Source organism: Pteropus medius, unplaced genomic scaffold, assembly GCF_902729225.1.
Source record: "Pteropus medius unplaced genomic scaffold, Ma_sr-lr_union100, whole genome shotgun sequence".
Classification (NCBI taxonomy): Eukaryota; Metazoa; Chordata; class Mammalia; order Chiroptera; family Pteropodidae; genus Pteropus; species Pteropus medius.
In genome coordinates this window covers 26,357,428-26,382,232 of record NW_024344240.1, presented here as the reverse complement: position 1 = coordinate 26,382,232, position 24,805 = coordinate 26,357,428, and the positions used below count along the sequence as shown (strand labels likewise).

Genomic DNA, 24,805 nt, shown 5'->3' with positions numbered 1-24,805 from the left:
AAATGAAATTGAAAACAGAAATATATAGAAAAAAATAAATGCAACAAAGAGCTGGTTCTTTGAAAAGGTTAATAAAATTGACAGACCCCTGGCTAGATTCACTGAAGAAAAAAGAGAAAGGACACAAATAAACAAAATCAAGGATGAAGGAGGGGAAATTACGACAGACACTGCAGAAATACAAAGGATCATACACAAATACTATGAAAAAGTATATAATAACAAATTTAATAACCTAGAAGAAATGGACCAGTACTTAGAAAGAAAGAACCTTCCTAGACTGAATCAAGAACTGGAAAATCTAAATAGACCAATCAGCAGTATGGAAATTAAAACAATCATCGAAAATCTACCAAAAAGTAAAAGTCCAGGACCAGATGGCTTCATCAGTGAATTCTACCAAACATTCAATGAAGATTTAATACATATTCTCCTCAAACTCTTCCCAAAAATCGAAGAGGGCAATACTTCCCAACTCATTTTATGAGGTCAATATCACCCTGATACCAAAACCTGGTAAAATAACACACAAAAAAGAAAACTACAGACCAATATCTCTCATGAACACAGATGCAAAAATCCTAAATAAGATACTAGCAAACCAAATACAGCAACATATTTAAAATATTATATACCATGATCGAGTGGGCTTCATCCCAGAGGCACAGGGATGGTTCAACATATGCAAATCAATTAATGTGATACACCACATAAACAAATTAAAAAATAAGAAGGAAAATACCTTAATATAATAAAGGCTGTATATGACAAGCCTTTGATGGTGATAAACTGAAAACCTTCCCTCTAAGATCAGGGACAAAGCAATGCTGTCCACTATCGCCACTGTTATTCAAAATAACATTGTAGGTCCTAGCGAGTACAATCAGGCAAGAGAAACATATAAAAGGCATCCAAATAGGAAATAAAAAAGTCAAACTGTCACTATTTGTGGATGACATGATTCTCTACATAGAAAACCCTAAAGACTCCACAAGAACACTACTAGAAACAATAAGAAAATACAGTTAAGTTTCTGGATACAAAATCAATGATCAAAAATCCATAGTGTTCCTATACTCTAATAATGAAGTGTCAAAAAAAAAAAAGTAGAAAAAATAATTCCTTTCACAATTGCAACAAAGAGAATAAAATACCCAAGAATAAATCTAACAAAACGTGAAGGACTTATATAATGAAAACTATAAGACCCTATTGAAAGAAATCAAAGAAGATATAAAGAAATAGAAAGATATTCCGTGTTCTTGGATTGGAAGAATCAACAAAGTTAAAATGACCTTATTACCCAAAGCATTATACAGATTTAATGCAATCCCCATCAAAATCCCATCAACATTTTTTAAAGAAATAGAACAAAAATCATCAGATTTGTATGGAAACACAAAAGACCCCAAATTGCCAAAGCCATCCTGAGCAAAAGGAATGAGGCTGGAGGAATCACTCTACCCTACTTCAAATTATAACACAAAGTGACAGTAATCAAAATGGCATAGTATTGGCAGCAAGACAGAAGCACGGACCAATGGAACAGAATCAAGAGTCCAGAAGTAAACCCATATATATATGGGTAAATAATTTTCAACAAAGAAGCCAAAATCATACAGTGGAAAAAGGAAAGCCTCTTCAATAAATGGTGCTGGGAAAACTGGAAAGCCACCTGCAAAAGAATGAAACTAGACTGTTGTCTATCACCACACCCCAAAATTAACTCAAAATGGATTAAGGACCTAAATATAAGACCTGAAACAATAGAATGCAATTTAAAAAAAAAAACATAGGAACTAAATTCAAGGACCTTGAACTTAAAGAGGATTTTATGAACTTGGCCTCAAAAGCAAGGGAAGTAAAAGCTAAAATAAATGAATGGGACTATATCAAACTAAAAAGCTTCTGCTCAAAATAAGAAACCGTCAACAAGGTAAAGAGACAACCATTCGAATGGGAAAATATATTTGCAAACAACACCTCCGATAAGGGCCTAATATCCAAAATATACAAAGAACTCATTCAACTCAATAACAACAAAAAAAACAAATGATCCAATGAAAAAATGGACAGAGGACCTGAACAGACACTTCTCCCAAGACATAACAAATAGCCTACAAACATAGAAAGGATGCTCAACAACTCTAGCTATTAGGAAAATGTAAATCAAAAGGATAAGTAATAACAAATGTTGGAGAGGATGCGGAGAAATAGGAACCCTCATACACTGCTAGTGGGACTGCAAATTGGTACAGCCATTATGGAAAACAGTATGGAGGTTCCTCAAAACACTAAGAATTGATCTACCAATCCCTCTACTGGGTATTTATCCCTAAAGACTTGAAAACTCATATCCGAAAAGATATTTGCACACCGATATTCATAGCAGCATTATTCACAGTGGCCAGGACATAGAAGCAACCAACGTGTCTTTCAATAGATTATTGGCTAAAGAAGCTGTGGTACATATATACAATGGAATATTACTCAGCCATAAGAAGAGATGAAATACTGCCATTTACAACAACATGGATGGACCTTGAAATAATCATACTAAGCGAAATAAGCCAGACAGAACAGGTTTAAAATCACATGATATCACTTATATATGAGATATAAACTTAAAAGCAACAAATGACAGGACAAACAAACAGAGACACATGGACATGGACAAGGGACTAGTGGTTACCAGTGGGGAGGAGGAGAATGGAAAGGGAAAATAATAAATAAAATATTAAGAAATTTTTTAAAATTTAAAATAAAAGAAAACAAACAAAAAAACCCAATTCAACAACTAAGTAGTCTAACAGGACTGGTGATTAAAATACTGTTGACGTAGTTAAAATATAAGGGTGCCAAAAAAGTCAGTAACCAAGATAATTAATATTTTAGTGCCAAAAATCTAGAATAAACAAAATATAAAAATTTAAAAAATAAACTGTTTTTGCCTTCAGGAAACACATCAGAGTTGCAAAGACAGACATTAACTCAAAGTCAAGGGGTGGAAGATGATACTCCAAGAAAATGGCATCCAGTGAAAAGGGGGTGTAACCATACTTAGATAAAATACATTTAAAGATAAAAATAATAACAAGAGACAAAAATGAAACTTTATAATGATAAAGGAGGTAATACATCAAAAAGCTATAACACTTATCAATACATATGTATCTTCCCTGGGAGCACAAAAATATATAAAGCAATTACTAACAGAACTAAAAAGAGAAACTGACAACAAAAAAAAACCACAATTATAATAGAGGACTTAAATACCTCATTGACAGCAATGGATAGATCATGCAAATAGAAACTTAATAATGAAATATCTGCCATAAATAACACATCAGACTAAATGGACATAATCTGAGCTTTTTATCCCAGAACACCAGAATATACATTCTTGAGCACATGGAACATTCTCAAGAATAGACCATATGTCGTGGCATAAAACTAGTTTCAACAAATGTAAGAAGATTGAAATCATACAAAACATATTTTCTGATTACAATGTAGAAACTGGAAGTCAACTACAAAAAGGAAGCTGGAAAAACTACAAATATGTGGAGATTGAACATGCTACTGAACAACTGGATCAAAGAAGAAATAAAAGAAGAGATAAAAAATGCATAGAGATAAATGAGAATGATTACAATATATCAAATATTTTGTAATGTAGCAAAAGTGGTAAAAGTGGTAATAAGAGGAAAGTTACAGGTCCACTTCAAGAAATAAAAAAAATTTCAAATAAACAACCTAACGTTTCACCTTAAAGAACTAAAAAGGAAGAAAAAATGAAGGCCAAAGTCATCAGAAGTAAGGAAGTAAAAAAAAATAAAATAGAGCAGAAGTAAATGAAAAAGGGTACAGAAAAACATTAGAAAAAAATAGTGCAACAAAGAGCTGGGTTTTTTGAAAAGATAAATAAAATTGACAAACCTGTGGGTAGACTCACTAAGAAAAAAAAAGAAAAGACAAACAAAATCAGAAATTAGGAAGGGGAAATTAAAATGGACAAAACAGAAATACAAAATACTATACAAAAAAACCATGAAAGGTTATCCACCACTAAATTTGATAACCTAGAAATGGACAAGTTCTTAAAAATATACAGTCTTTCTAGACTGTATCATGAAGAACTGAAAAGTCTAAAGAGACTAATCAACAGTAAGGAGATTGAAAACACAAAAGTCCAGGATCAGATGGCTTCACTAGTGAATTCTACCAAACATACAAATAAAATTTAATATCTATCCTTCTCAAACTGTTCCAAAAAAAATGAAAAAAGGGCAATCCTTCCTAACTCATTTTACAAGGCCAAGATTACCCTGTTGCCAAAACCTGGCAAGGACAACGCAAAACAAGAAAATTACAGACCAGTATATCTGATGAATATAGATGCAAAAATCCTAAACAAAATAATGGTAAATCAAATACAACAATACATTAAATAGATAGATAATACGTCACAATCAAGTGGGTTTCATTCCAACACAAATATGTCAATGTGATACACCACACTAACAAAATAAAGGATAAAAATTATATGATTATATCAATAGATAGAGAAAAAGCTTTTGACGAGATACAAAATCCATTTATGATTAAAACACTCAAAAATGAGTATAGAAGAAAAGTACCTTAATGTAATAAAGGCCGTATATGACAGACCCTCAGCTATAATCACACTCAATGGTGAAAAGCTAAAAGCATTTCCTCTTAGATCAGGAACAATACAAAGATGCCCATTCTTATTACTGTTATTCAACATAGTACTAGAAGTCCTAGCCAGAGCAATCAGGCAAGAGAAAGAAATAAAAGACATCTAAATTGAGAATTTAGAAGTAAATAGTCACTTTTTGCAGATGACATGATTCTATATATAGAAAACTCAAAAGACTGCACCAAAATACTATATTAGAAAAAACAAACAAACATAGTAAATTTGCAGGAATCAAAAATCCATTGTGTTCCTATATAATAACAATAAACTATCAGAAAAAGAAATGAAAAAATCTCATTTTCAATTACAATAAAAAGAATAAAATATTTAAGAATGTGAAAGAGCTATATGCTAAAAACTACAGGACATTATTTAAAGAAATTGAAGACAAAAAGAAATGGAAAGATATTTCATGTTCATGAATTGAAAGAATCAATATAGTTAAAATGGCCATATAATCCAAAACAATATACAGATCTAATGCACTCTCCATCAAAATCCCAATGGCATTTTTCAAAGAAATGGAAAAAAAATCATCAAATTTGTAGGGAACCACAAAAGACCCTGAATAGCCAAAGCAATCCTGAGAGAAAAAAGAACACAGCTGGAGGTATCGCACCCCCTGACTTCAAATTATACTACAACGCTTCAATAATCAAAACAGTATGGTGTTGGCAGAAAAAACAGACACACAGACCAATGGAACAGAATTAAGAGCCCAGAGTCTTTCACTTCAATGTGACCATGTTTGTTCCCTATGGAGAGTCTGTCCCCAACCTCGCAGGTTTCACCCTCCTAATGCCAGCAGTATCTGTTGGAAATGTTGGCCAGCTTGCAATACATCTGATTATTTCTATACTGAATATGTGTAAGATTGGTTACTTCTATACTGATTGTCTTGTGCTAATGGTTGGAAACAATCCATATGCAATGTCAGAAGATTCAACAGAACTCAGTATAAATGCGGAAGTGTATTTGTTGCCTTCAAAGAAGCTAGTGGCTCTTCAGTTAAGATTCATTTTTATTAAATATAAATCAAAGCCATTCTGTGAAAAACTGATTTCCTGGGTGAAAAATAGTAACTGTGCCAAAGTTATTGTTCTTTCAAGCAGTCATTCATATTACTGTAATGATCTACAGCTTCTCAGGTACCTTCTTACATCTTCCATGCCAAAAAAAAAGCAGGGGGGGTGTGGTTCAAAATAAAATAAAGAGCCTTAATTGGGAAGAGATGGAAAAAAGCCAATGCATTCCTGAAACACACGATTCTGAGTTTTGTATTCATATTCCTGGAGGAGGTATCAAAAAACCACTCTATGATGAAGGCTGTTCTAAAGAAATCCCAATGGCAGTTCTGCTGAAATTTGTTTTAGAAGAAGACAATATCCCAGATGCATTAGGTCTTGTTGAGTATCTTAATGAATGGCTTCAGATAATCAAACCACATTTACAGTGTGACTATCCCACAGCATCTGCCTTTCCGTGGAAAATATCAAGTTCTTGGAGATTACTCTTTGGCAGTAGTCTTCCCCTTGTGCTTTTTTTATCTGTTTTCAGTCTTATACCTAATGTCCCAAGATACTTATTGCTAACGCAACTGTTAAACACTCGTATAAAAAGTTGTATTATCTAATGTATTAGAAAATAAATCTTTACTTTTCACCAAAAATCTCAAGGAAAAATGGATTAACAAAAGATTGTTTTTGCTGTGCTTTTATCATATGCAACAAATGTAAATTTTGTACAGTAAAATATTTCCTAAATTAAAAAGTAATAATAATTAAGAGCCCAGAAATGAACCCATATGAATATGGGCAACTAATTTTTGACAAAGGAGTCAAAAACATATCATGGAGTTAAAAGAAAGTCTCTTCAATAAATGGTACTGGCAAAAACAGAAAGCCACATGCAAAAGAATGAAACTAGACTAACATCTGATACTATACACAAAAATTAACTCAAAATGGATTAAAGACCTAAATATAAGACCTGAAACAATTTTTTTTTAATTTGACCCCAAAGGCAAGAGAAGTAAAAGCAAAAATAAATGAATGGGACTATATCAAACCAAAGAGCTTCTGCACAGCAAAAGAAATCACCAACAAAACAAAAAAAGCCACCACCCCAATGGTAGATGATATTTGCAAACAACGCCTCTGAAAAGAGGTTAATGCCCCCAAAATATGAAGAACTCATACAACTCAACAAAAAATTTTACTAAAAAATGGGCAGAGAACCTAAACAGATACTTTTACCAAGAAGACATATAAATGGCCAACAGATATATGAAAAGATGCTCAACTTCACTAACTGTAAGGGAAATGCAAGTCAAAACCACAATGAGATATCGCCTCACAGCTGTTAGAATGGTTATTATCAATAACGCAACAAATAACTAGTGTTAGAGAGGATGCGAAGAAAAACAAACCCTCATACACTGCTGATGAAAATGTAAATTGATAACAGCCACTATGGAAAACAATATGGAGGTTTCTCAAAAACTAAAAATAGAGCTACCATATGACTCAGCAATTTTTCTTCCAGGTATCTACCCAAAATATTTGAAAACATTTACTGTAAAGATATAAGTACCCTTATGTTCATTTCAGCATTATTCACAGTAACCAGTACATGGAAACAACCCAAATGTCTTTCGATGGATGATTAGATAAAGAATATGTGGTACATATATATATATAGTGGAATGCTACTCAGTCCTAAGAAATGATGGAATACTGCCATTTGCAATAACATGGGTGGATTTTGAGAGTATCATGCTAAGCAAAATAAGTGAGATGGAAAAGGACAACAACCATATGATTTCACCCATATATCGGATATGAAACAGAAAGCAACAAATGAACAAACAAAACTAACAAATAGACACACACAACAGAATGGTGGTTAACAGAGGGCAGGTGGGTAGGGGGAAGAAGAGAATAAAGAGGGTCACATAATATGGTGATGGACAGATATTAGACTGGGTGGTGAGCAACAAAATACAATACACAAAAAATGAATTATAGAACTATATACTTGAAACTTATATAATTGTATTATCCAATATCACCCAAATAAATTAATTTTTTTAAAAGACATAAACAGGTTAAGGGCAATAATTCCAGAAGAACTGCCTTGCATGTCTTACTCCTCAAACTTTTGGAATGTTTGAACTGGGCAAAATAACCTTTGGATTGAGCCAAAACAACACTGTATTCCAAATAACTTTTTAAAGCTAACAGGAAAGCAGGCTGATGACTATAAACTTTCTTTAGAATCAGCAACACCACATATACCTAAAAAATGCCTTAGTTTATTTGCACTTATAGCAATTCCTTCCTGGGCTTATTAGCACAAATATAAATTCCTTCCTTCTATTCATGTAATTTTTTCTCTTCCTCTTCTTATAAAAACCCCTTGCCTCTCTCCTTAATCAAAATATTATTTGGGTTTCTGCCTGAATCAGTGCTTCCCAAATAGCTATTCTTTTGGATTTCAAATAAATGCTTGTTGCCTCTTACTTTGGCCTTTTATTTTTAGGTTAACACAATATATTTCACACGTATGCATGATCTTCGAGCCATAATTCGTGTCACTTTATATTTACATTTACTCAAAGTGACCACCTGGACTTGTTTCCTTGCAAAGGTCCACAAAAGACAGCAAGAATCTATTTTAAAGTCAGTTCAACAGGAAGCTGAGTGGTGCTTTTCCTCTCCCACTGCTGAACTTTTCTTCCTCTACCTTGTAATGCATGGCCTATTTTGTCCTTCTAGGAAGGAAGCCAAGTACCCACCCTGATGCTCAGTCCCTGAAGAATATCTCTTGCCTTTCTTTTTATTTTATAGTGTTTCTTGCTTACCACACAGAAACCATGACCAGCACAAATGAGAGAGATAGATTTTCCACAAGGTAATGCCATTTCACATTCTTGGAACATGATAAGAAATAAAATATTAGACCCCAATTGGTGAAATTTGCAGTGAACTTCACCCACTTTGCCTGGAGGCTCATTTCCTCAGATTTCTACCAGAGTCAGGTATAGTATATAGACCCCAGGGCCACTTGCAAAAGGCAGAAGCTCTGCCCAGCACATTAAGCTTTTAAGATTGTGGGAGGATTAACTCTAAAGCTACCTATAATCAAAAAGGTTCGAGATTGAGGGAAAGGACAGGAGTTAAGCATAAGTGGGGGAAATATCCATTTTAATCTAAAATATCTGAGGGAGCAGGACTGAGATTACTGCAGTCTTAGGCCTGGCAAGTGCCCCACACAAGGAGGCTCTGGAAAAAATATCAAAATCATAATTGATGCCAAACTCATAGTAGAAATTTAACAGTCTCTTTCAGGAAATAGAGAAGTAAGAGAAAGTTCATGAGCTTTGGAATCGAGGTGCCAAAACTGCAGTGCCCAGTTTACCATTTGCTAGTTATGTTCATCCACCTCCTCAAGAACTATGTTTCCTCATATGCCAAACAAAGACAGTCATGGTGGCCTTTCTCATATCATGATAAATTAAATGCCACAAGGAGAATGTAAAAGCCTGCTCAGAAGTGAGATTTATTGTTAGATGAAGTCATTATTGAGTTGGTTACAGGGATTCGGAAAAAAAATGGTTTTTGTCCATTTACAACCCTGTGAACATTTTCTTGAGTGCTGATGGGAATTTCCCCCCAGGTTTATTGAGGTATCCTTTGGCACACAAGCAGCACCAAGCTTCCCTTGAGACAATGCTTGGAGTCCAAGTGGATATTCATTATCTATCATCCTTGTGTAGACCTCTGGTCCACATCTAGTAGGACTGGCCTTTGTGGAAGCTCAGTCAACACTAGCTATGAAGTTATCATGGCAGCATTTGCAAGAGCTTTAGCAATGATGACCCAGTGCCACTGGTGAAGCAGTTCTTTAGTCCATTATAATTCTAAAGGGATGAACAGCTCTTGCTTATTTGTTTTAAAATATAGGTTTTATTATTACTTAGTTATGGCAAGGCCATTGAAAAGACAGTTTGTCATACTCATCTCAAGAGGGCAGGGCATAACATGCCATGCAGGGACACATGGAGAAGCACTAGGGTGGGTTAGGAGGCAGAGGGAGTGAGAAGAAAATGTACCAGGCAACTAAGAATAGTCTCTATGCCCAAAGCCTGCTGAAATTATTCAAACTAGCCAATTCTAAGCCTTCTTGCCTTGCCTTACCCATTTCTTCCCATGGAAACCATAGTTAAAGCTTTTGCCTACATTTCCCCCTTGCTCCCTCTGTCTTTTGACTAGCCTTGGTGCTTCCCTATGTGGTCCTGTGTGGCATTTCATGCTTCCCATTTCTAAGGATTTGTGAGTATAAACTTCTTCCTTCATGATAGTCATTTGTGTCTATATGTCTTACCATCCTATTAAAACAAATCCCAGGTACATTTTAAAACAGTAAAGAAGTCAGTCATGTTGATAAATAAGTGAAGAGCTCACATATGTAGTATCAAAGTTCAAAGAGATTTCAATTAAATAACACAATTTGTATGAAGATTAGAAATTGTTTCGCAGATCACATATCAAAATTAATGACAATAAATTTATTGTAGAAAGAGTCAGTGAATTATCAGGATGCAGCAGCATTTATCAAATTATGCTTGAACTACATGGTTGGGTATGAATGTAAAATTTGGTAAAAATCAATGAAAGCTTTTGGCTATATTGAATTTACAACATAAAGTATTATGTATTTTGTTATTATTTATAAATTTATAACTTTGTATATAATAAACAATATATAATTTATTTATTACATATATAATTTTTCTCGGGAGCTTGTTATTAAACATTCACTTGCATGTCAGTATATAAACCTCAGTGAAAGTGTTGCAGCCATTATCAAGCACAGCAGCCTCACTCAGCTTGGTGGTTCAGCTGCTGGGGATTCAGCCATATGTGTGGCTATAAACTTTCATAATGTCTGGTTGGGGCCCTGTAAGGGTCCAATTGCTGGTCAGGAGATCAGTGGAGTGCTCGCAGTTCTAAGTAGAGGAGACACAGCTCCTCGTTTTATTTTTTCCCCAATAGCTCCAGGTGAAATGAGAAAAGCCTATGCATATAAAGGTTATAGAACTTAACTTTAAATATTCAAAGCTGAATTCAATAGAAAGGTAATGCTGCCAGTGTGATGTGGACCAGAGAGGCTTTTGCAGATAGCAGAAACTGGAAATACATTCAGAGGTTGCTTCTGAACTCTGCCAGCCAAGAGAAGTCAATTGCTTCCAGGCTAGACAGGGGAAATTGTGATATACCTGGAGGGTACAAAAGGGCTTTTCACCCAGCAGTCATTTGCTCTGGCTCTGGAGTAAACTCTAATCCAGGTAGGATTGAAAGATCTGAACAGTCAGGGAGTCAAAACCATGGTGCTAAAATAAATCCTATAGCTCTCCCTGTTCCTTCTCCCAACGTCCTTGTGTGGTTCCCTTAGCGAGAGTATACAGGGACTTACGGTGACAGACCTTGCTTTTCTAGGCTACACCAGAGAAGAATGAATGAGAACAAAAGCTGGCAAAGAAAGAGTGGTTTCTATAAACAATCCAGAATGGAGAGAGCTTGTATTTGCTTTCTCCAAAGGGAAGTCCCTTCACTCTCTGTCAAGGTGAGTAAAACCAGGACAGTGAGGTGGCCCTGGAACAGAGTAGCTCTGAGATAGTGGCCTAGCAAGCCTATCTACTCTCAACAGAAGGAGATAGATAAGATATGTGACACATTTTTGTAAAGGTGCCAACTGTGAGCCCAGGGCCCTCTTTTGTCTCCTGGGAAGTTTCTGCTTTTGAATGGTCTCCTGGATACCCGTGGTGGGGGTGGGGCACAAACAGGGAAAATACCTTTTATCCTCAAATTCTCCGAGCATTGCAGAAAAAGTTGGCAGTTTACTTTTCATAATTCCTGGATGAGATTTTATGTTCTTTTCAGAGCTAGATAGGTAAAAGTTTCTTAGTTAGTTGTTAGTTAGCTAGCTAGCTAGTTAAGTAAGTGCATAGATGATAGATAGATTAGATAGATAGATGATAGATAGATAGATAGATGATAGATAGATGATAGATAGATAGATAGATAGATAGATAGATAGATAGATAGATAGATAGATGATGAGAGCGAGATGACAAAATGGTTAATTTGGTTTTCTTGCTTATAATCAGGAATTATTCTATTAGAAGAATCCATAATCTTGGTTCCTAATAGTCTACTTAAAATGTAAATGAGTTTATATCTTAGATGTTTTTACTAATGAACATGTCTTGGTTTTCCTTTTTACCATAATTGTAGCCTCTCAAATGTGGAACAGTCCTCTCAGTTCAGTTTCCTAAATGCAGCTATTAAAAATAAGACAATGTGTCTTTTTGTCCACCTATGTTTTTCAGCATACTTCACATTGGTATAAAAGTTTGGATAGGCATTTTGTAAATATTCTATGTATAGTACAAAGATATTTATCAAGTTCTTAGGGAAAATTTACAAAGTCCATCAGTTGTTTGTTTCTATAATAATTAAGCTGCAATAGAAGGTACTGCTCAAAATGCACATGACACTATTTATAGACAACTTTGTTATCAAAAATCATTATTGCCTAGAAATATCTGTCTCAAAACTTGAATAATTATTTTTCGTGAATCATAGTCCAAGTCAATCTTTTACTAAAGTATACCTTCTTTTCTCTTTAACATTCATTTGACTGTTACATTAAATTCATACTTTCATAACCAATAATTGTAAAGCGTAAGTGCCAATAAACTTTTTTATAACATAGGTTTTTCAAAGAATTGTATTACATAGGCTTATGAACTACAGTGAATTTTAAAAAGCTAAAAAACTCAATAGAACTATCATCTATTTGAAGTGTATGCTCTCAAAGTGGACATTCTGGACAGCACAGCTTCTACCCAGGCTTTTCTGTCTCACTGATGGTCTCCAGCATGCTGGCCCCATCCTGATGGACTTCAAATCACTGACAAATTTTGCATTGTTATTTCTCCCTTCCACTCCCCGCACTGAAGTCTGTGCCAGCTTATGTGTGTGCGTGCTCACACTCTATGCAGAACACTAAGGTAGCAGCTCATTTAATTCAGCACGACTTCCTATCTCAGTGCTCACACTGAGAACTCTCTATTTACCTAATGTGTGTAGTACCCTAACATCTAGGTAGAGATGAAACCACCCTCCCCATGAAGTGTCTCCACCATTGAACACTGGGACAACTGTCTAGGAGCAAGGAGTTTCCAGTGTTGATTCAAAGACATTTTTCTGCCCCTAAAATCACTTTAGTACATGTAACTTTATATCCCATGGGCAATAAATCCTGTAATGGTGTTTCCATTGAATTCAGCTTTGAACATTTTAAATGAAATCCTATAAGTTTATAAAATTTCAGTATTTTTCCCCCTCTTTAATTCCACCCCTCCAGTTCTACTCCTGACCTATGGATGTTGCCATTTCCCCTTGAGAACTGGATCTCTGAAGATGGGGCATCTCCTCCCACACGCTCATGGCATGCACCCGGGAGGCCTGGCACACCCAGGGCATGGTCTGTGGCTCCACCTGGGACGCGAACTCAGGACCTTCTGCATGTAAAGCAGACATGCTAACCACTACACTATGGAGCCACCCCCTAAGATTTCAATATTTTGATCAATTGATTTATTAATTCAGGTTGTATTGTCTATTTCAGAGTCCTTTTCTCTCTTATATTTTATTCTTATTTGTTTACATGAATAATTTGTAATATTCTTATCTTCATTCCTCTGATTTCTAGTTGTGGTATCTGTTCAAACGGGCTGTGACTAATCAGCAGAGAGCTAATATACTTGACAGCTGACTCCCAAGTACTGCGTGATTGGCAGGAAAATGGGCCCTTTAGTCTCCTTGATTTTTCCCAGAGTCTTTTACAGGTATTTAATTTCAAATTGAAGTTCAGATTTGGTGGCTGGCCTGCTGCAGGTAAACCCTCTGGCCTGACTGGCTGTCAGGAAATGACTGAATCCTATGGGAAAAGGGCTGGCCTGAAACTGCGTAACCTCTTTGGCTGAATTCTATCCCTGCTTTGCCTTTACAATGGTTCTGCTGTGTAGAATCTTCCTCTTTTAAGGAGATGTTGGTGATCATCCCAAGAAGTGCTAATTGTCCTGAAAAGGGTGTCACAAAGGAACAGCTAGTAGAGAGAGCTGGAAAAAAGGAGGAGGGTTTCTCCAGCCTTAGCTCCCTTCCCTTTCTTGCCTTCCTTTCTCAATCTATGAAGCACTTTTTAGGCAGCTGCTCCTTGTCAGATAGAGCATTAGCAGTATTGGGAATACACATGCGAGCTGTCCCTGCCCACCTTTTCAAGGACTTAGAGACTAGTATGGAGATTGACAGTGAACAAACAAATGACACGAGGTGCTGCAGCAATGCTGGGGCATCTATGCATGGGGGCTGGAGTGCTGGAAGAGGAGATGTTACCTGAGGAAGGCCTTGCTTAATCTACTCTGAAATCATTAGAGATGACAGAGGGTTGAAGAAGCCCCAGCCTCTGGTGTTTACTCACGTGGGGCTGAGTCATGTACCTTGACATAAAACTTAGGGAAGCAAAAAAGGCCCTTTCATGAAAATGTTTATTAATAAAAATATCCATCTCATGCTTCAGTTTATAGGAAATGAAACAAATCTATTACTTAACAACACAGAAACTAAAATCGATACACAAGTCCTTGGTTTTCCCAGGAGCAATAAGCTTGCTCAACACCCTTGCTCATTGTGCCAGGGATGCCTCGGTCTTGCTGGTGTGGATTGTGGGTAAGGTCTTTGCAGGCCGGTCAGCAGTCTCCCCTTCATTGAGCATGCATTGCAGGAGGAAGCAGGGCAGGAGAGTGAGAAAACTCAGCAGGCACTGAGCGCTTAGTCCATTTGAGTGTGAGATGAGAAAGTCTTTCGGGTCTGAAAAAAAAATCCAAGAGTGTTTAAGACACTCTGGTGCAGACTTGCTTCAGAAATGTTTGCACCCTCTTTGATAAAGGTCCTTTCCTACCTTGGCCTTCTCACCAGGCTTGGCCTGATGGGGCTTTGTATCAGAGCCCACAACACAGGCTCACCCAGCACACACCACAGGGACCAGAGGGCACCCCACTCACCGATGGAAGCCAGCCATGGGGGTGCACCTCAAGGAAGATGTGCTTGCCTTTAGCTTTATATTCCTTTTCCTGAGGTCAGACACAATAGGATTTTTGTGGAACCTGGAGCTGAAGGATAATTTGTTGATTGTTTTTAAAGCTAACAAAAAAATGGCCCTGCAGCCCCTCTCATTTAGCACATGAGCTGATCAAGGTGATCTTTTAGAGTTCCACACCAAGTCATTTAGCAATCAGGGGCAAACAGATGGGATTTAAAATACAAACAATAAAATAGCTTGCATCTATCTGGTGCAATGAAGGTCCAACTTTTCCCCACATTAGTCCTATCACTATTTCTTTGACTAGGGACAATTTACTAAACATGAGAAAAGTGTCCATCCATAAAGCAATGCCAACAATCCCACAAGGTAGTCACAGCAATGAACAGCTCCCCAGCATTGTGGGGCTGATTCCACAACCCACAGAGCTCTCCACCCTGTTGTCAAAATGTGACTCCTCCATAACAAGTCCCCTAAGGGCCCATACGTCTGGCTTTCTTTATGGCTGAGACCCCAGCCCGAGCAGAAATCACTATGAAGGACACTGGGGCCGGGCAGGGGTCTCAGCTAAAATCTCCAGTGGCATGTGATTACCATGTGAGCTGGCAAGCCCCACGAGTATAGTCACAAGTATGTCAACTCCACCAAAGCATTCTCACAAGCAAATCTGGGGCTGGATGTGGGGTTGGCTGGGCAGAAAAGCAGGCAGCTGAGTAAGGGCCCTACTATAGGAACTTCTCCCTGGGGCCACTCTGCAGAGGCCAGCCTGGCCTTCCCCCCGTCGCCCCCGCTCCCCTAGACAGGCCTGTCAATTCTGCTCTCTACGATATCTACAGGAGATGCCCTCTGGATGTGAGAACGTGTGGGGAGCATAAGACAGTGTAATGAACAAGTAATGACAAAGACTAGCAGCAATAGCAGGGACCCACTCTGCACCTACTTCACAGGTGGGCTGTGGTGGGCAGGCAGGTCTAGGAAGCCAGACTCAAGATGGGGCCAAGGTTAGGCTCATTCCAGACCTGGCCATCTTCCCCACACCACCTCACCTTGGGAAAGGGTTGTTCCAGGATACTAGAACCCACAAATCAAAAACCCTAACATCTGGGCCCAGAGAAGGCTCCAGAAAGCTAGAAAGGAGGCTCACGGTGTGAGAAGAAGCTATTCAGGTGAGAAAGGAGTCAGCACATACTGAACTTCAGTGTTGATTTTCCCCTGAAAGAAGGGAATAGGCCACCCGCAAGTAAGAAGGATTCAGACCCTTTTGTATATAAACTCAAAGGCCACTGTTTCTAGTCAGCTTTGTGAATTTGGTTAGACTCAGACAGCCCCTCATGCAGCAGTGCCCAAACTGGGGCTGTGAGCACTATGTGGTGTCCCTGCCAGGGTCTCAAGGTCACCCACTGAACTTAGAGAGAAAATATTGAACTTCCACTACAAGTTTATATGAAAAACTTTATTAAAATTTACTATGTATATTAGAATCTACAAAATCAATGCTTCTACACCCACAATTATTTTGTCATACCAAAAAAGAAATTCTGCTACCAATGGATGACTTACTGTAACCTGAGATTTTTATTATATTCTTATCAAAAGGTCTTTTTTAGACTCAGTGAGACATCTCAAAGCTTTTTATCAGATATGTTAGTTTTGTGCATACATGGAAAGGAAGATATAAGTGAAATCAAGTTTGTGTGTGCACGGCATGGCAACTGTGTTACCATCACAGAATGGGGAACATGCTTGAGTATTTTTACTGAAGTAGGAGATTTTTTTTTTAAAGTTTGGAGGCCACCTGGATAAGAATGCGAAGTCCAGAACTGGCATTCCCAAAACATTCCAATATTCAGATACCCCCTGATCCCCCTAAGAACCAAATGGCTTCCTCTCCTGTTATGACACCAAGAGGAGCTCACCCTTTGGAATAGCACCTATTATGGGAGAACATCCCAGGAGGGTTTGCCAAAGGGTCTGCTCTCTCCAGGGCAGCATACCATCAGTTTGGAGCCATCTGGGGCCGGGACACGTGTGGGCCATCTTCCCCACAGGCCACAGCCCCACAACTAGCTCTGGCCTGCAGATGTTTGTTTGTTTTTTCTTGGTTCATTGGTTGATTGGTTATGCCTGAAATATATTTTTAAAAACTGAATTTGAAGCAAGAGGTGAGTCTTCACCTGACTACAATCTAACATTTATATTACCTACTTATTGAAGGCATTTGAGCTTGCTACTTCATTGTGTCATTATTTAGATTCTAAATTTTAGAGCATTAAACTGGTTCTTGATGCTAATGAAATATTTAATTCTTTGGGGCTATATGGAAGAAGAACTACTTTCTTAGCATAATGAGATCTTAGACTGGCTCAAGGATTGAGCAAAGGCTCCTGCTAGCTGGAAGTTTATTATTCCTTTTTTTTACCCTAATTAACTTCATACCCACCAAGGATTAGTAGGTGTCATTTATAACCTAAAATCATATTTCAGTAAATTTACATATAAATGCTATATTATGAAGTAATTCTTTCTAACCTCATTGTATTGATTTGAATACTTTGATGGTGATATATAGTAGCAACAATTTATAATAATAATTAATAAAGTAGCAATAATTTATTTCGTGTATAATATGTAACAGGTACAATGCCTTTTTAGCTGAACAAACAATGAGTAAACATTCAGCTCCAATTTTGCAGCTGTGGAGTCTGAAGCACAAGTCATTTAACCTTTCATAGAGATCATAAAAATTATTAACACCTATTTTTGGGAATTTGAACAAGTATTTGGGGGGATTTCCTATGCTTTTTCTATTATGCCACATTGCCTCTTTAAATGCAAAGTTAACAAATGTAAATGAAGAAAATGGCAGAATGATAGTTACCTGTCTAAAGCATATTGGTTTTAGAACACTAAAAATAGATTCTTTGAATTGTAATATAATAATAGGTAATGGCTTATATGGTTATTTCTTCTTTATAACCGTATTTGGAACTAAGAGGTCAAAGGTCTTTCATTCAATATTTATTTAGAATTATTATGCACAAAGCATTTTTTTAGATCATGGAGCAGAAAAATTACAAAATAGCTCACACCAACAAACAAGGTTATTTTGCATAAGTTTCATCCTTCAACGTCTGTGTGAGTACGAAGGATCAATTCCTAATTTTAGATGAGAAAATTGAGGAACAAATAGTGTCCTTTTAAATCAGAATGGAAAAATATGCCTTTGAAAAAGTGTTATATTTGAGATTAAGAAAGTTGTCATTCTTGGACCCGCACAGAATTAAAACAAATAGGGCCCTTGGAGATCTTTCAGCTTACAAGTCCCTGGAGGAGCAAGAGGGCCACCATTCCATAGCATGTTGTTATCTATTTGTGATACTCCATCCATATGTGTCTTTTCACATCATTATATTGTCAACATAGTTTTCCATTATAACTTTCATACACTCTTCAAAATCATAATATCCCATTAAAGGATTTAAAATATTTACTTACCTATTACTCTGTTGTTGAATTTAGAACATGGCTAAATTTTCAATATTCTAAATAACATCAAAAATATCTTCTTTATTTCACATTGATAATTATTCTTATAGGTAGCATACAGAAATGGCACATTGGCTGAGAATCAGACCCTGAACTCTTGTGTACTGTTGGTGGGAATGTAAATTTGTCCAGCCACTACAGAAAACAGTATGGAGTTTCCTCAAAAAATTAAAAATAGAACTACCATATTCTCTAGTAATCCCATTTCTGGGTATTTATCCAAAGAAGACAAAACAATGTGTTCATTGTACATTATTTACAAATAGCTAAGATACGGAAGCAACCAAGTATATATCAATAGCTGAATGAACAAAGAAAATTAGGCAGATATAGATACAGATATATATACACACACATACACAACATAGAGGGACTTGAGGGCATTATCCTAAGTGAAATAAGTCAGACAAAGATAAATACCATACAATGTCATTTATAAACAGAATCTTGGGGAAAAAAAGAAAAAGAAACCAAACATATAGATACAGAAAACCAATTGGCGGTTGCCAAAAGTTGGGGGTGGGGGGAGCGGTGAAATGGGTGAAGGTGCTCAAAAGGTACAAACTTCCAGTTATAATTCATGGGGATGTAATGTAAAACAAGGCCACTATAGTAAATAATACTGTATTATATATTTGAAAGTTGCTAAGAGAGTAGATCTTAAAAGTTCTTATCACAAGAAAAAATTCTGTTAACTATGTGTAGTAATGTATGTAACTAGACTTATTGTGGTGATTTCACAATGTATACAAATATTGAATTATGTTGTATACCTGAAACTAATAAATTTCTAAATTAATTAGCCTCTTGTAATTATCACTTAAGAAAAAAAGAATCAGACCCTGTTTACTAGCTGTTGGAGATAACCACTCTGAGCCTCAGTTTCTTGAAATATAAAAGATATAATGGTACCTATTTCATAGGCTCGTTTATTGCACACCCTAAGAAAGAAGATACCTACCAAGAAGGATTCCTGGTGGCTAACTGGGCTCAAATTTAAAAGCAGTGCCTAACAGCCATTTCTAAACAGGTCTCTCAGCCAAACCACACTTCAAGGAGAAGCCTGCACTCAACTGCCTTTCACACTGAACTGCCTGCCTGCTCTGTGTTCCTGCCATCTGAGCCAACCCTTTAAAAGAAGTTCCTGTAATTATATTTCAACCAATAGGCACTGCACAGCTATATTCCCATCAGCATGCTCACCGACTAATCAGAGTGGCTCCATTCTGACCAGTTGGGACAGTGCCTTTTGTACCAATCAAACAGCAAGGATTGGTGTCCTCATTTTCATGAGGATGGGCCAATCAAGGACCGGAGTGGGACTTCTCTTTATATAAATCAGCTCCCCTGTGGCTCCAGAAGTACACTTTCCTTTTCCACCAAAGACTGAAGACTGTGTTTCCCTGGCTAGAGCTGAAACACCAAAAATGAAACGCAGAAGACAAAACACCGAAGATATCTTGCTGTACCAGAGTGGAGCAGGATAGAGTGAGGAGGAGCAGAGTATAACTGTACAGCCTCAGAGGGGTCTTACCTAAGCCACCTCAACTGAAGGCCACCATACCTCAGAGCTGCTTCATCCCAGAACTGCCTCATAGCCATGCTGTTTCGTAGTTGAGGTGTAATACTATTGAGCTCTTCCACCACGTGCTATTCTCACAGCCATGCTATATCACAACTGAGCTGTTTGCACTGAATCAATTTTCTTTTTCACCACACCCCAAATTGGGATTCCTGTTGGCAATGAATTGGCTGGTACCAATGACCATCAATTAACATTATGAGAACTGAATGGAATAGTGTATAAAATGCCTGAAATATACTGAGAGCTAATAAAGACCACTGTCATCCTTATGTCATCATAAACCTTCATCAGCACAGCTGTCGTCATCACCATCATCATCCTCACATCATAATAAACCACCAATCAGCATAGCTGCTATCATTGTCATCTTCACGTCATCCTAACTACCGTCAGCACAGCCACCACTGTCATTGCCTTGAAGCAGGATCCATTGATCAAAGAACGCAAAGGTGCTACTGCCCTTTCTGCATCTGACAAATGATTCTGAAACATGACTGAACTATTTTATCTTTGATGAGCAGAAGCCACATTTTCAGAGCCATTGTCACTGTCTTTGGCAGATGCAGTCCCAGCCTTGGATATTTCCAAGGAAATAAATAGTGAGCAAATATCCTGGAACCTACCCTGCTGCTTCTCAACTGGAGCTGCCCTTGCATAGGAGAATGGAAATCATAGCTAACCCCTTTCCTACATTACTGCTGGGAGGACCAATGGCAGGTGGGAAATTATTTCACCTATAGGAAGACACAGGCATCACCTGCAATTCTGATGTGTTTCCTAATTTAATTCTCTAGGGCATAGAAGGAGCAGCTAGTGAATCAGAGGCATAAGCCCAGCAAACTGAGTGCTCAGTAAGAGAGGGAGGGCTTTGGAAAATGTGGTCAGCAAGAGGAAGTGGGGGAGGGGAGTGCAACATATTGAACTATAGCCCCACTCCCCACTACTAGGACTGCTGGCACCCTGCAGAGCTGGCTGAGAAGGGAGGGGTAGGTAGTGGGTGTGAAGGGCTGCACTTCATTAAGAGTGTCCCTTGACTGCAAATCCTACCCAAAGTTGCAGAGGAGAGAAGGAGGGAGGGGCAAGAAGATGGATTTAAAGCTGAGCGTCTGTTAGGTGTGCTCCTCCAACTACCAGCCCCACAGAGGGTGGAGGGAGGAAGTGGGCTTGAAGGGCTCCAGCCTTCCTACCTCCACTTCCCACCTCCTTCAACCCCCACAATCCTACCTTACTGCCCCCCATTACACACACACACACACACCCCATTGCAATCTCGACAGAAGAAAAGGGGGCATGAGTGGAGTTGAAGTGCAGTGCTACCATTAACTGTGACCTTCAACAGTGGGATTTGCCCAGGGATGGAGAGGAACAGGAAAGTGGGTTTAGGAGCTTCGACGAAGTCAGGCAAGCCGGCCCAGCCCCGACTCCACGCACTGGCAAAGAGAGGTGAAGGGCGGTGCCTTCGTTAACTGTGCCCCTCACTCTACCCTAGCCCGAGCCTGCTGAAGAGAGGAGAGGGCACACGATGTGGGGCTGAATTACTGTGACTTCTTTACATATGCCCCTGGACCCTGCCCAAGGTGATAATTCAGCAGCAAAGCGTTACATCTGTTTTCTGACCTAGGGAATTCATGTTCCTTACTGAGTTTTACAAGTGGAACATTTGTGTTGAGTTGGTGACTTCAGAATCTTCACAAATGAGTGTTCAACTCTGTATGTTCTCCACACCCTGCTGGCTTTAAAGCCTGAGCTGTGGTTACATCCTTCTCTAGGATCATTGACGGGTTGGCCCGAAAGGGCAGCGCCTAGCCATCCAGGCTTGTTCCCGTCCCACTCCAGTGCTCTCATTTAGCAGTTGAGATGGTGTGATCGTAGTGTAGGAAAATCCCTGGAGATTTTGTCAAGTAACATGTCTGCCAGGCCCAGCTCTGCTTACATGCTCCCCAAATTCAGCTCACTGTAAAGGAGGACATTTAAGGACACCGCTTGGAAATCACTTTAAATCCAGCAATCGGATATGGAAAATTTAGGAATTAACTTTGAAATGATAATACACTATGTGATTCACAACAAATGTGACTTTCCCAGTGATGAATTGATCCAGTTTGCTCATTTCTGTGTCTTCTGGCACATATAGATAGCTATGGATAGGTGTGTATAAAGAGGCAACTGCATGCATGTGTGGACTGTGAACACAGGTTTGAGAGTCCCCTTACCGCAGTGGCCAGGTGTCTGGCGGGGGAGGCAGTGCAAGGCCGCGAAGACACACCTGCAGAGCCGGCAGCCGCGGAAGGTCCAGGCTCCGTGCACTAGAGCGCCGCACTCGCTGGAAGAGGCCGAGACCCGACGTTAGTGCTGCGCCCCGCCCCGCGCGCCCCTCCGGGCGCGCCCACTCGCGTCCTTCCATCTCGCTCATCCCTGCGCCTACCTGTGCCTTTGGTCAAGCTCACAGTAGCGGCCGGTGAAGTGGGCGGGGCACACGCAGAAGCTGCCCAGCACGCAGGTTCCACCGTTCATGCAGCAGCGCGGCCGCTGGGTCGCACCTATGGGAGTCGCCTGGGCGTCAGTTCCGGGCTTAGCACACCGCCCCCTGCGTTAGACCCTCCCAAAGAGAGCAGGAAAAGGCTGTCTTGGGGAGGCGATAAAAGTAACTCCCGGCTAAGTGTGTTTGTTCAGGTAAATCCTGCTTGTTAATTAATGGATTAAAAACAAACCTGGGGGGCGGCGGATCAGGAACAAGCCGGATGACACCACATGAAACCCTGCCATCAACAAGTAGGGTTTTCCTTCTTCCTTTCACATGTTAAATTCAGGTTGCGACTTCCCGCGACAGTGATTAAAGACAGGCCTCCGGGGCGAGGACCACCCACAAGTGCGATGACGCCACCCCACCCACATCTACTCCCTGGGGACCTGAGGTCTGGAGCCTGAGAGTCTGCCACAGCCGGAGTCCGCTATTACCTTGGGTTGGGATATTTGTTTTAAATACATTTAAATCCGTTCTCTGGACCTGAGAAAAATACCCATTTAAGAGCAAATGCAACTTTTTACCAGTGAAATAGTAAAACTCTTTTTTCGGAGTAAAAGAACAACACCTCGCTAGGAAATATTTTTACTTTATAGTGCATCATCATTTGAAGATGATAAAAATGTTCTCTATTGGGTTTCTCGTTTTACCTTTAATTTATTCCAGGTTTTTATCAGACCTTAAACTCGGAGTTCGGTGACTGAGATGACCACTATGGCAGCGTCGCAACTTACGCTCTTGGAAAGCCCAGGAATAAGGAAGCAAGATCTGTGACCTCCAGCCCTCCGTGCTTCCGTTCACCTCCCTAAAATTCGAAGTCCCGTTGAGTGTTTTCTGCTGGAGCTTCCGAGTTGTAGCGTTGTTGACTTCTTCTCTACTACCTTTATGTTTCTCTCTTGGATAGCCTTTTAAAAACATGGACAATTATAAGGCTGAAAATGATTGAGAAGCAAATACACAATAAAAAATAAAAGACTGTAAATAAAATGCTTCTTACTGTTTCCCAAATGGATGACCTGTAATGCCAAACTGAGCATAAACAAAAACCTAGAATAAAGAAAAGTACTGAAGTTTAAAACATAAAAAAGCATACGCAGAAATTTACATATGTATAAACTGTAATACACTCATATAAATATAAAGACTTTGAGACCAAGAAAGTATTAGAAGAAACAACCATGCATGCATTGCAATTTTTAATTAGAAGGAACAACCATGCATGCATTGCAATTTTTTCTGGAGGCTTTTAAAGACCTCTCTTGGCTCTAAGATCTGGATTATCTTTGTCCTTACCTAACAAGGTAGCTCCGGGTCATTTTCCCGCTGACTCCTCTGGGTCGAGAGTCTCCTTCTCTCATCAACACACTGAAGATCAATTTCCAAGTAAGCTGGTTCTGACTGAGTTTGTATTTGAAGGTGTCTACTCCTGGTCCTGGAGTAACTGCATCAGGATACAAGATGGGTAGGAACAAAAGATGCAGGTATCTCCTACCCTCTGCCTAACCAACAGGAAATAACATTTAAAATCTCTGAATTCTGCTGTGGAAGCTCTTTAGGCAATGGTCTGTTGTGACAGGCAGAGCCCAGGCAGAGCCTCAAGGACTCTCCCCTTAGTAAAACCCAGCTGGGGGGAGGAGGATTCGTAGAGACGTGGCCCATCTTATCCCCAACAGTGTTTACAGTGCTGACAGCAGCAGGAGTGATCAACCTCTGATGTAAAGCATTGATGACCAAGGCAACAAGCCTTTTCCTCACTGAAAAAAATAATAATAATAAAACCCCGACATGAACAAAGAAGTTGTCACAGGAAAATGGAGATTTTTATATTGCTAACTCTTTATACTGGGAGACGGGAGAGGGCCCAGCTAGAAAAGAGAGCTGCTGAGTGGGACATAACCAGCAGGCCTGTGTCCCAAAAGTCTTTTGTGGAGAGCATGAATATAAAGGGAGACACTTCAACACCTGCTTCCTGAGGACGTGTCAATATTTCCACAGACTGAGCCTTTTCTCTATGCCCAGTATGGTGGTATATATGTCATATAGATTACTAATTTCATATAGCACCCCTCTGGGGAGGCAATATTATTAATCCTCCACATAAAAGATAAAGTAACTAAGGCTTAAAGTTTAAGTTCCTTGCAGTTAGGTTTTTTAAAAACATGGAATGCACAGATAGTATGAGAAGTCTGTAGGATGCTCAGTATCCAAAGATCTGGGAGCACAGGGGTAACTGCCACTGGCCATTGTCTGATGATGA

General features: G+C 38.8%; 2 protein-coding genes across 2 annotated transcripts; one reads left to right on the top strand and one right to left on the bottom strand.

The window, feature by feature from the left end:
- The first annotated feature begins 5,467 nt into the window (after window positions 1–5,467).
- Window positions 5,468–6,356, top strand: LOC120607174 (proteasome assembly chaperone 2-like). Its single transcript, XM_039868798.1, is given in 2 exon segments — window positions 5,468–5,917; window positions 5,919–6,356. Coding segments are annotated over 2 exon segments (888 nt in total).
- Window positions 6,357–14,163: 7,807 nt separating this feature from the next.
- Window positions 14,164–23,864, bottom strand: LOC120607173 (cryptic family protein 1B-like). The gene is made up of 6 exons (XM_039868797.1): window positions 23,842–23,864; window positions 23,546–23,613; window positions 23,283–23,453; window positions 22,450–22,564; window positions 22,238–22,347; window positions 14,164–14,661 (listed from the first exon to the last, which is right to left on the bottom strand). The coding sequence occupies exons 1-6, from the start codon at window positions 23,862–23,864 to the stop codon at window positions 14,477–14,479; spliced, it is 672 nt and encodes a 223-aa protein (XP_039724731.1). The 3' UTR covers window positions 14,164–14,476.
- Window positions 23,865–24,805: the final 941 nt, after the last annotated feature.